We start from the raw sequence: 12,442 nt of genomic DNA on the forward strand, positions 1-12,442 counted from the left end.
AACCGTGTCAGACTTTATTTTTCTGGGCTCCAAAATCACTGCAGATGGTGACTGCAGCCATGAAATTAAAAGATGCTTACTCCTTGGAAGGAAAGTTATGACCAACCTAGAGAGCATATTCAAAAGCAGAGACATTACTTTGCCAACAAAGGTTCGTCTAGTCAAGGCTATGGTTTTTCCTGTGGTCATGTATGGATGTGATAGTTGGACTGTGAAGAAGGCTGAGCGCCGAAGAATTGATGCTTTTGAACTGTGGTGTTGGAGAAGACTCTTGAGAGTCCCTTGGACTGCAAGGAGATCCAACCAGTCCATTCTGTAGGAGATCAGCCCTGGGATTTCTTTGGAAGGAATGATGCTAAAGCTGAAACTCCAGTACTTTGGCCACCTCATGCGAAGAGTTGACTCATTGGAAAAGACTCTGATGCTGGGAGGGATTGGGGGCAGGAGGAGAAGGGGATGACAGAGGATGAGATGGCTGGATGGCATCACCAACTCGATGGACGTGAGTCTCAGTGAACTCCGGGAGTTGGTGATGGACAGGGAGGTCTGGTGTGCTGCGATTCATGGGGTCGCAAAGAGTCAGACACGACTGAGCGACTGATCTGATCTATCTGATATATACATTAAAGTAGAATAAGAATTAGGAAATGAGGTTAAAATAAATAAACAATGACCATAGATGTAGATATGGCCACTAACACAGACAAAGGCAAAGAAGAAAAAAAGTAACTGAGGTAATTGAATTTACGATAGACTTTAAAGGAACACTAATTAAAACTAACCTATTACTTGATTCATTATCATCTTTATATACAAGAAGTTGTTTACTTTGTTGTTTTAGTCACTAAGTCATATCTGACTCTTCCGCGACTCCAGGGACTATAGCCCACCAGGCTCCTCTGTCCATGGGATTTCCCAGGCAAGAATACTGGAGTGGGTTGCCATTCCCTTCTCCAAGGGATCTCTGCACCCAGGAATGGAACCCACATCTCCTGCTTGGCAGGTGGATTCTTTACCATTGAGCCACCTGGGAAGTCCCATAAGGAGTAGTCACACTTAAAAGTAACCATAAAAATAAGGATGGACTGGGAGTTCCCTGATAGTCTAGTGGTTAGGATTAGGCACTTTAACTGCCATGGCCTGGGTTCAATCCCTCATTCTGGTTGGGAAACTAAGATCCCACAGGCCACACAGTGTAACCAAAATTAAAAAAAAAACACAGGATGGACTGAATAGAAAAGCAGGACCCACTAAGATTAACTACAAATCCATATAATATTTAGGGCTTCCCTTGTGGCTCAGCTGGTAAAGAATCCGCCTACAATGTGGGAGACCTGGGTTTGATCCCTGGGTTGGGAAGGTCCCCTGGAGAAGGGAAAGGCTCCCCACTTCAATATTCTGGCCTGGAGAATTCCATGGACTGGATAGTCCATGGGGTCACAAAGAGTCAAACACGACTGAGCAACTTTCACTCACTCACACTTATAAAATATTTAAGGAAGCAAAAGAGAAGCAAAATTCAGAATGAGCAAAATAGATACCTGGCATGAAAATACTGAAATTAACTTTTCTTTCTGGCCAATTACAAACAAAAACACAACTTCCTAACAGGAGAAAAGCCCCTGATAAATTCTCTTTACCTACTGCTCTACATTTGAACACACAACACTAACCAGGTTGCAAATCTGCAACTTTCTTATTTCTTATTTATATTAAAAACTCAACTCTAAGTGCCGGACAATCTTACCATCCCTCTACCTGTATTTCTTCTTTCCCTATGCCTTTGTGGTTTTTACTCCCTACTGCTCATCACTGCATTATTTGGTTATTCCTGCCATCTAGTGGAAGCACAAAATAAGAAGATAACCATTTAAACAAAAGCAACAAACCTCTGTTTCTAACAAATTATAAGTACTTCCCTCATTAATAGTAATTAAACGTAAGAACAAGGAGAGAAAAGCTGGAAATCTGGGTGAATGCAATACAAGTACTAGAAATCTTGGCTAAAAAAAAAAGTCCCTTGATGTTTCCAAATATGTAATATTCAAAGAAATATTGGTCCTTGTCTTCCATGTATGGTTTTTTTTTAAATCCATGGAAAATAGAGGTAAGAACCTAAAGTAAAGACTCTGCAAAGGAATTATTTACCATGGGCAGTATGAAGAGCAGAAGCAGAAAGCACAAGCTTTGGGTTTTGATTGTGTCTCACCTACTTAATAACACTTAACCTCTCTGAGCCTCCATCTTCCCACCTGTATATTGAAATATTACCAAACTCAAGAGCTTTAGTAAGGATTAAGGAGGTAATAGAAATACTTAGTTTTTCAAAAATAGCCATTATTAATAAGAGAAATGAGAAGTCCTGAAAATTGTATTCCCGACAGGACCATAAGTAATTCCAATAAAGTAACATGAAAGCAATGTGTCCGCCCACAAACCTTCTTCAGTTGGCTCAGACTTGTAAAGAGCATATATTTAATTTATTTATAAAATATATCCAAGCAACTTTTCAAAGTGATCTAGGGCAAATTAATGTAAAAACCCAAAAGAAGGGCAACCAAAAAAGTTAAGGCATAGTTTGTAAGAATGATATAAGAAAAGCTCAAATTGAACACATTATTTAAACTTAAAAAAATTCCAATGAGTATCAAAAGAGTATCTCTAGGAATAAACTAAATTACTTTTCAGAGTTAGAATACAGCTGTGGAGATGTGATCACAGAGTATTAAGTATTAGTAACCTTTAAGAAATCATAGAGAGCTTTTGTTGAGGTCTTCCCCGCCTCCACTGCCATCATGTCTAAATCAGAGTCTCCCAAAGAACCCGAACAGCTGCGGAAGCTCTTCATCGGAGGATTGAGCTTTGAAACAACCGAGAGTCTGAGGAGCCATTTTGAGCAATGGGGAACGCTCACAGACTGTGTGGTAATGAGGGATCCAAACACCGAGCGCTCCAGAGGCTTCGGGTTTGACACATACGCCACGGTGGAGGAGGCGGATGCGGCCATGAACGCAAGGCCACACAAGGTGGACGAAGAGTTGTGGAACCAAAGAGGGCCATCTCAAGAGAAGATTCTCACAGACCTGGTGCCCACTTAACTGTGAAAAAGATTTTTGTTGGTGGCATTAAAGAAGACACTGAAGAACATCACCTGAGAGATTATTTTGAACAGTATGGGAAAATTGAAGTGATTGAAATTATGACTGACCAAGGCAGTGGCAAAAAGAGAGGCTTTGCTTTCGTACTCTTTGATGACCTTGACTCTGCAGACAAGATTGTCATTCAGAAATACCACACTGTGAATGGCCACAACTGTGAAGTGAGAAAAGCACTGTCTAAGCAAGAGATGGCTAGTGCTTCATCCAGCCAGAGAGGTCGAAGTGGTTCTGGAAACTTTGGTGGCGGTCGTGGAGGTGGTTTTGGTGGGAATGACAACTTTGGTCATGGAGGAAACTTCAGTGGTCGAGGTAGCCTTGGTGGCAGCCGTGGTGGTGGCGGATATGGTAGCAGAGGGGATGGATATAATGGATCTGGTAATGATGGAAGTAATTTTGGAGGTGGCGGAAGCTACAATGATTTTGGCAATTACAACAATCAATCTTCAAATTTTGGACCCATGAAAGGAGGAAACTTTGAAGACAGAAGCTCTCTCCACCTATGGTGGTGGAGGCCAATACTTGGCCAAACCACGAAACCAAGGTGGCTATGGTGGCTCCAGCAGCAGCAGTAGCTATGGCAGTGGCGGAAGGTTTTAATTACTGCCAGGAAACAAAGCTTAGCAGGAGAGGAGAGCCAGAAAAGTGACAGGGAAGCTACAGGTTACAACAGATTCGTGAATTCAGCCAAGCACAGTGGTGGCAGGGCCTAGCTGCTACAAAGAAGACATGTTTTAGACAATACTCATGTGTATGGGCAAAAAACTCAAGGACTGTACTTGTGACTAACTGTATAACAGGTTATTTTAGTTTCTGTTCTTTGGAAAGTGTAAAGCATTCCAACAAAGGGTTTTAATGTAGATTTTTTTTTTTGTACCCATGCTGTTGATTGCTAAATGTAACAGTCTGATCATGACGCTGAATAAATGTCTTTTTTTTTGTTTAATGTGCTGTGTAAAGTTAGTTTACTCTGAAACCATTTTGGTAAAGTACCCCAACAGTGTGAAGTTAGAATTCCTTCAGGGTGATGCCAGGTTCCATTTGAAATTTATTTACAACCTGCTTGGTGGAGAAGCTGTTGTCTTCAGAACCTTGGTGTAGTTGAACTGACAGTTACTGTGTTGTGACCTGGAGTTCACCATTAAAAGGGTCACCCATGCAAAGTCATGGAGTTTGTTTTATTTTTTTTTTGGTTTATTAATCATTGTTGGCACATCCTATGCAATATATCTAAATTGAATTATGGTACCAGATAAAGTTATAGATGGGAATGAAGCTTGTGTATTATCCATTATCATGTGTAATCAATAAAAGATTTAATACCTTCTTGAAAAAAAAAAAAAGAAATCATAGAGAACAATAATGCTAGCTTTTCAACAAAGAAGAGAAAAAGTGGTTTAAAATTGGTAAATCTAACAGCAATCTCAGGCAATAACTACACTGTATACTGGAATTTAAGAAAGTGACCTGTGAACACATAGAAAGGGATGTTGTCATTAGATAAAACATTAGGAATGAGTATTGTTCACTAAGAATCAGTCACCTATAAAACAACCTTAGGAGGTTTTTTGTTTTTGTTTTTAAATGGAAAAGGGAGGAAGGAAATTGGTGGAGGTCAAGAAAGCAAATTATATGGGGTTATAGTGTGAAACACCTTGTGTATCAGACTAAGAGAAACTAACAGAGGTTTTTGAATTGGGAGTAGATGATGTATAATAATCTTTAAAATAGAACTTTTCAATTCTGTAAATTTAATAATGCCAATAATGATAGGAGATGGGTGCAAGAATGTAGTAAAGTGCAAAATGCCATATAAATAGGTTGGTACCAAAGTTACCACACTATCAGAAAGAAATAATGATCTATAGAGTATAATATTCCTTTAACTCTTTCTGTCTAATGGGGAATAAACAAAATAATGAAAAGGAAAAAGAGAGATCAAAAGAAAAAAGCTGTTTATCCAGAGTGAAGCTGCAACTGCCACCACCAATGAAAAGTCTTAGAATGCCTATTTGAGCTAACCTGCAAGTAAGAATTAAAATACTTACCAATAAGAAGACTTTTTAGTCTTCTGTAGTCTTCTGTTACATCAAAATCATCACCTGCAAATATTAACATGGGTTTTGTTCCCTCAGGACATTTACTATTCTAGGAAATAAAAAAATGTAATTATATAATTATCAAGTCTAAACTGTTTATATGCTGATTTTCAAGTAGTCAATATTGATAGCAACCCATTTTCATATTTTCTTAACTGTCCTAAAACTGTATCTATGAATACTGATTTTACTTACTGTTCTTGGCCCCACTGCAAGGCATGTGGGATCTTAGTTCCCCAACCAAGAATTGAACCTGTGACCCCTGCACTGGAAGCACGGTCTTAACTACCAGAATGCCAGGAAGTCCCTATGAATACTGATTTTAGACTTAAAACTAGAGTGGGGATTTTTTCATTTACACATTTTTTTAATACTAAAAAATATTTTTTTCATTCTACTTTCTTAGTATCAAATTAATAAGTGATTAAAGAATGAGGTAAGCTACTTTCTATGCAAAGAATAAAATAAAAAGCTGGAAAACAAACACATCCCTCTAACAGCCAACATTTCAGAGCTGAAATAAATTTAATTTCTTTGAATTATTTGTAACAATATGCTTTTCCTACTGTGTCATTTGTAGTATTTTAAAATGTCATTTGTTGTATTTTAAAATGAAAACTAAATAAACTACCAGCTCAACATTCACATGGGAAGCAATATGTTATACAAGCTACAGAAAATATGGGCAGTCCTCACTCAACAGAATCAAAGCTCTTACTATAAAGTGTTTTGTCTAGTTCTGGCTTTTCTTTTTCTTTTCTTTTTTTTTTTGGTTGCACTGCATGGTTTGTGGGATCTTAGTTCCTAAACCTGGGATTGAACCCAGGGCCCTTGGCAGTGAAAGCTCAGAGTCCTAATTGGACCTCCAGGGATCTCTCTAATTCGAGATTTTCAATACCAAAAGGAATTGTGAATTTTTGTTTTACCAAAGTGAAAAAAAAACAAAAACCAAAGAAAAAAAATTCTTTAACTAAAGGATTAATTTAGGGAAGAAAAATGATTGTTGGTCTGAGCTTTCCACTGATCCTAATATCTCTACTCTGACACTAATCAAGGATTTTCCAAATTGGGGGATGAGGAGGTGATAAGACAACAAACAAACAAACAAATGTCCTCTGCCATTGGACCAGAGGTCATTTGTTGCTTCCAAGTTCACTATGGCCACTCTTGTTGACATTCTCTGCTTTCAACCTGAACCTGAACTGTCTACTTAGGAGATGGGCTAAGTCTGATTGAGGGCCTGAATAGACCTTCCAGGCCCACTGACTCTTCCATGTTCATCTGTGTCTGAAAAGTTAGTCAAAGTTAAGTCGCTCTGTCATGTCTGACTCTTTGCAACCCTGTGGACTGTAGCCCACCAGGTTTCTCCGTCCATGGGATTCTCCAGGCAAGAATACTGGAGTGGGTTGCCATTTCCTTCTCCAAGGGATCTTCCCAACCCAGGGATCGAACCCAGGTCTCCCGCATTGCAGGCAGACGCTTTAACTTCTGAGCCACCGGGGAAGCCCTAACTAACCTTAAATTTTAAATCATCTCATTCCTTAGACTTATTCTATGCAGAATAACCATCCCTACAATTTTGATCATCTTAGAAAACAAGTTTCTAGAATAATCACTCTATTTCCTGGTAGTGTCTAATCACTTGTTGCTTAAGTGTTAACAAAAGCATGAAGCTTGGCAGTAAAAGTGGGCGAGTCAGAAAAAAAATGCCTGGTAAAGATGTCTTTAAAATGAGGAGGTAGAAATAAAGAGGAAATAAATCTGGAGAGAAAGTGCAACAAGCCATGCAACTTCAAAACAAACTAGAAATATAAGCTTGTATAATAACCAAATAACAGGTCATAGTGAAGGGGACTGGTTAATGGCCTATGTAAGGATTGCCAATGTAAGCACATTCTCATCAGTTAATGAATTTTATAGTTACGGATATGTTCCATGAGTGAAAATTTAGTACTCAATTTAAACGGTTCTTGTTAAGAACAAGCCTGCCAAACAGTAATGATTTTGTGGTCCAGTTTAGAAGCTACACAGCGACTTCCCTTTCCCTTTTCACTTTCATGCATTGGAGAAAGAAACGGCAACCCACTCCAGTGTTCTTGCCTGGAGGATCCCAGGGATGGGGGAGCCTGGTGGGCTGCCAGCTATGGGGCCGCACAGAGTCGGACACGACGGAAGCGACTTAGCAGCAGCAGCAGCATAAAAACCAAGTTCTTTCTCATTTAAGCTACAAAACTGTATTCTTACTCTTCACCACAAGATGTCACTATTTCCCAAGAGCAACATAAAATGCTTATTTTAAAAAAATCAATTATCTTACCTTAATATCTTTAAGGGAGACAAATTTCTCAATACCTAATTCAATCATATCCAGCACATGGTAGTCATACATACGACCTAGAAAAAAAACACATTCTCTTTTATTTTTCCAAAAGAGCTGCCTTATATTCACCTACTTATCTGCCTCTTTTTTTTGTCCTTTAATCTCCCAGACATGTTCCTTCTTTCTTAAATTTTCAACTCCACCTAGAATGAACTGTTACAACCTTGGTCCTATAAAGGACCTTAAAAGATCACTTAGCCAAACTTCCTTATTTTACAGAAGAGCAAATAAAAGTCCATGGAAGGTAATGAGCTTGCCATTGAGTCACTGACTGTGCCAATCCAAGTCTCAATGCAGAGCAAGGGTTTACTTTCAAATATGTTTATTACACAGGTATTTATTAGGAAAGGGTCACTTTATGTGAATAAGTATGACACTTTTTTTTTCTAACTCTAATATTGATTTTAGGATATATGTTTTATAGCAAAAAACCTCTACAACTTGATCAAATGTGATATTAACATGCCCATCCTTTACCTGCAGACTGGTAGATAAATAAAAAACTAGCTTAGTGTTTACTGGTTACTCCTGAATACCATCAATCTGAGCCACAGAACTGACTCTATAAAAGTTTTAAAAAGTAAATGACATTTACCTATTACTAGATTATTTGGCCGCTTCTTATTATGGGAGCCAAACATGAATAAAGAACAATCTGACTTCTTTGAAAAAAATTCCTGTAAAACCAAAGAAATTCCATTAAACCAATGCATAAATATAAGAACTTTAAGAACTGCACTTCTCTGAAATAAAAGGTACTCAAACTGGAAGGAAAGGGGTAAAACTGTCATTATATACAGAAGACATGATACTAAATACAGAGAATCCTAGAGTCCACATAAAAACTATTAGAATTGATTGATGAATTCAGCAAAGTAGCAGGATACAAGATTAACATACAGAAACATGCTGCATTTCTTTTTACTAACAAGGAAATACCAGAAAGGGAAAGTAAAAGAAAAAAAAAAATAATCCCTTTTTTATCACATCCAAAAAAAAAAACAACAACTTAGGAACAAACCTGCCCAAGCAAGTGAAAGACTTAAATGCTGAGAACCATTAAGACAGTGACAAGGGAAACTGAAGATGATTTAAAGAAATGAAAAGACATCCCACACTCTGGATTGAAGAATTAATATTGTTAAAATGGCCATACTATCCAAAGCAATCTACAGATTTAATGTGATCCCTATCAAATTATCCACGATATTTTTCACAGAACCAAAACAAATAATCCTAAAATTTATATGGGACCTATTTATAAAATTTAGGTCCTTATATGGAACTAAAGATCTAAAACTGCCAAAGCAATCCTGAAGAAAAAGAATAAATAAAGCAGGAGGCATAACCCTCCCACATTCCAGACAATACTACAAAGCTACAGTAATCAAAACAGCATGGTATTGGCACAAAAGCAGACTATGCATCAATGGAACAGAAGACAGAGTCCAGAAATAAAGCCACACACCCACAGTCAATAATCTTCAACAAAGGAGGCAAAAATATACAAGGGAGACAAGACAGTCTCTTTAGCAAGTGGTGCTGGGAAAGCCAGACAGCTGATGTAAATCAATGAAGTTAGAACACACCTCACATCACACATAAAAATAAACTCAAAATGGCTTAAAGACTCAAATAAAAGCAAAAATAAATAAGATCTAATCAAACTTACAAGCTTCTGCACAACAAAGGAAACCATAAACAAAATGAAAAAAGACAACCTATAGAATGGGAGAAAATATCTGCAAACAATGAGGCCAATAAGGGCTTAATTTCCAAAATATACAAACAGTTCATACTACTCAATAACAACAACAACAAAAAACCCAAACAATGGACAGAAGACCTAAATATTCATTTCTCCAAAGAAGACATACAGATGGCCAATAAGCACATGAAAAGATGCTCAACATAGCTAATTATTAAAGAAATGCAAATCAAAACTACAGTAAGGTACCACCTCACGTAAGTCAGAATGGTGGCGGTGTTGGTGGTGGTTTAGTCGCAAGTCATGTCAGACTCTTGCAACCCCATGGACTGTAGCCCACCAGGCTCCTCTATCCATGGAATTCTCCAGGCATGAATCCTGGAGTGGGTTGCCATTTCCTTCTCCAGGGGATCTTCCCAACCCAGGGATTGAACTTTAGTCTCCTGCATTACAGGCAGATTCTTTACCAACTGAGCCACCGGGCAAAATGACTATTATAAAAAAGTCCAGGGGACCTGCCTGGTAGTCTGGTGGTTTAGACTGTGCCTCCACTGCAATGGGTTCCAGGCATGGGTTCCATCCCTGGCTGGGGCACTAAGATTCCACATGGCACATGATGTGACCTGCAAAAATAAAAAGTCTATGAATAACAAATGCTGGAGAGAGTGTACACCATTAGGAATGTAAGTTGGGTGCAGCTACTATGCAAAATAGCATGAAGACTCCTTCAAAAACTAAAACCAAAGGCTTCCTTGGTGGTGGCTCAGTGGTAAGGAATCCACCTGCCAATGTAGGAGACAGAGTTCAATCCCTGGTCTAGGAAGATCCCACATACCATGGAGCAACTAAGCCCGTATACCACAACTATTGAGCCTGTGCTCTAGAGCCTGGGAACTGCAACTACTCAGCCCACATGCCTGAAGTCTGTGCTCCACAAGAGAAGCCACTGCAAACAGAAGCCCAAGCACTGCAACCAGAGTAGCCCCTGCTCACCACAATTAGAGAAAAGCTTGAGTAGCAACAAAGACCTAGCACAGTCAACAATAAATTAATTTAAAAAAACCACCAGCAATAACTAAAAACTGAGCTACCATATAATCCAGCAATCCCACTGCTGGGCACATATCTGGAGAAAACTCTAATATGAAAAGACACATGCACCCCAAAATTCATAGCAGCACTATTTACAACAACCAAGACATGGGAGCAACCTAAATGTCCATTGACAGATGAATGGATAAAGATGTGGCGTGCACACACACACACACACACACACACAGTGCAATACTACTCAGCAATAAAGAATGAAATGTCATTTGCAGCAATACTGATTAACCTAGAGGTGATCATAATAACTGAAGACAGAGACAACAGCATATAACTTGTATGTATAGCCTAAAATATGACACAAATGAACTTATTTACAAAACAGACTCACACACACAGAAAACAAACTTACCATTAACCAAATGGGAAAGAGGGTGGGGAAAGGATAATTTAGGAGTTTGGATTAGCAGATTCAAACTACCATACATAAACAACAAAGTCCTACTATATGGCACAGGGAACTATATTTGATATCCTGTAACAAACCATAATGGAAAAGAATATGAAGAACATATATATGTATAAGTGAATCACTTTGAGGTATACCAGAAATTAACTCAACATTGTAAATCAACTATACTTCAATTAAAAAGAAAAAAAGAATTGTACCTCTAAACTAAAAACAAAATGTCCGTGAGTCTTTTCAGTGGAAATTAAAGAAGACATAATAAACTAGATAGGAATAAACAAAAGAAAAGGTCTTTATTTGCAGCTTTTTACTTTTTTTTTTTATTTGAGGTACTTAGGGAAAAGATGTTAAGTTTAAGACCAAAATGAAAACTGCTGCTGCTGCTGAGTCGCTTCAGTTGTGTCTGACTCTGTGCGACCCCATAAACGGCAGCCCACCAGGCTCCCCCGTCCCTGGGATTCTCCAGGCAAGAACACTGAAGTGGGTTGACATTTCCTTCTCCAATGCATGAAAGTGAAAAGTGAAAGTGAAGTCGCTCAGTTAAGTGTCCGACTCTTCGTGACCCCATGGACTGCAGTCTACCAGGCTCCTCCATCCATGGTATTTTCCAGGCAAGAGTACTGGAGTGGGTTGCCTTTCCTTCTCCAGTGCATGAAAAGTGAAAAGTGAAAGTGAAGTCATGTCCGACTCTTAGCGACCCCATGGACTGCAGCCAACCAGGCTCCTCCATCCATGGGATTTTCCAGGCAAGAGTACTGGAGTGGGGTGCCATTGCCTTCTCCGAAATGAAAACTACTAGGTTAATAAATTTTAAAAGGCCGTTTATTTTCAGTTATGCGGTTATTTTGGAATAGCACATGAAGTATTCCATTACAGGACACACATGAATATACTACAGACTTATGTGAATTAATCAATATGGTGTTTTTGGATATTTATGAATGTACTCATGTGTTTACAAGACATTTAACTACTTTTCACTGCAAACTTCATCCATGCAGGAATCTTGCCCTAGTTTCTCCACACCATCCCAGCTGTGACTACTTCCACTTTGTGTACCAAGCAAGGACTGACAGATCTGTGATGTTCCTACCAGTGAGAGATTTTCTGCCATTTGGCTCTCAAAAGTATTGACTTCCATTACAGATTCGAGAGAGGTGGAAATATAGTTATGGTGTATCCTAGACAGTTTCTTCTACATTATTACCTATACTTTACATCCCACATATTGATACTTTGATTCAGTTTACAGAGATTCCCAATCTCAGTGCAAAAATTAGATTGAATGTGTTCCAGTTTAGTTCCAGCATAGTTGGAAACGTTTCCTAAATTTATTTATTCATTTATTTTTGGCTTCATCAGGTCCTTGTTGCGGCACTTGGACTTAGTTGCCCCACAGCACATGGGACCTTAGTTCTCTGACCAGGAATGGAACCCACATCCCCTGCATCTGAAGGTAGATTCTTAGCCACCAGATCATCACGGAAGTCCAAGCTTCCTAAATTAATGGCAAATAATTAAAGAACATGTGAACCAACAATAATCCTCAACTTCTTTATTGAGTCCAAGACCTGAGGTATGGGC

At 38.6% G+C, this 12,442-nt stretch overlaps 1 protein-coding gene and 1 pseudogene across 1 annotated transcript in view; one reads left to right on the forward strand and one right to left on the reverse strand.

Annotated features, from left to right (window-relative positions):
* Window positions 1-12,442, reverse strand: part of RPF2 (ribosome production factor 2 homolog (S. cerevisiae)) — a 37,596-nt gene that overhangs the window by 15,042 nt on the left and 10,112 nt on the right. Inside the window, exons 5-7 of the mRNA XM_010856604.1 lie at window positions 8,230-8,311; window positions 7,572-7,648; window positions 5,204-5,303 (exon numbers count right to left, since the gene is read on the reverse strand). Coding sequence (XP_010854906.1) covers window positions 5,204-5,303; window positions 7,572-7,648; window positions 8,230-8,311 — 259 coding nt within the window. The remainder of the gene's footprint in view (window positions 1-5,203; window positions 5,304-7,571; window positions 7,649-8,229; window positions 8,312-12,442) is intronic.
* LOC105000646 lies at window positions 1,451-4,319 on the forward strand (annotated as a pseudogene).

The sequence above is a fragment of the Bison bison genome, unplaced genomic scaffold (genome assembly GCF_000754665.1).
Source record: "Bison bison bison isolate TAMUID 2011002044 unplaced genomic scaffold, Bison_UMD1.0 scf7180017864373, whole genome shotgun sequence".
In the NCBI taxonomy this organism is placed as follows: domain Eukaryota; kingdom Metazoa; phylum Chordata; class Mammalia; order Artiodactyla; family Bovidae; genus Bison; species Bison bison.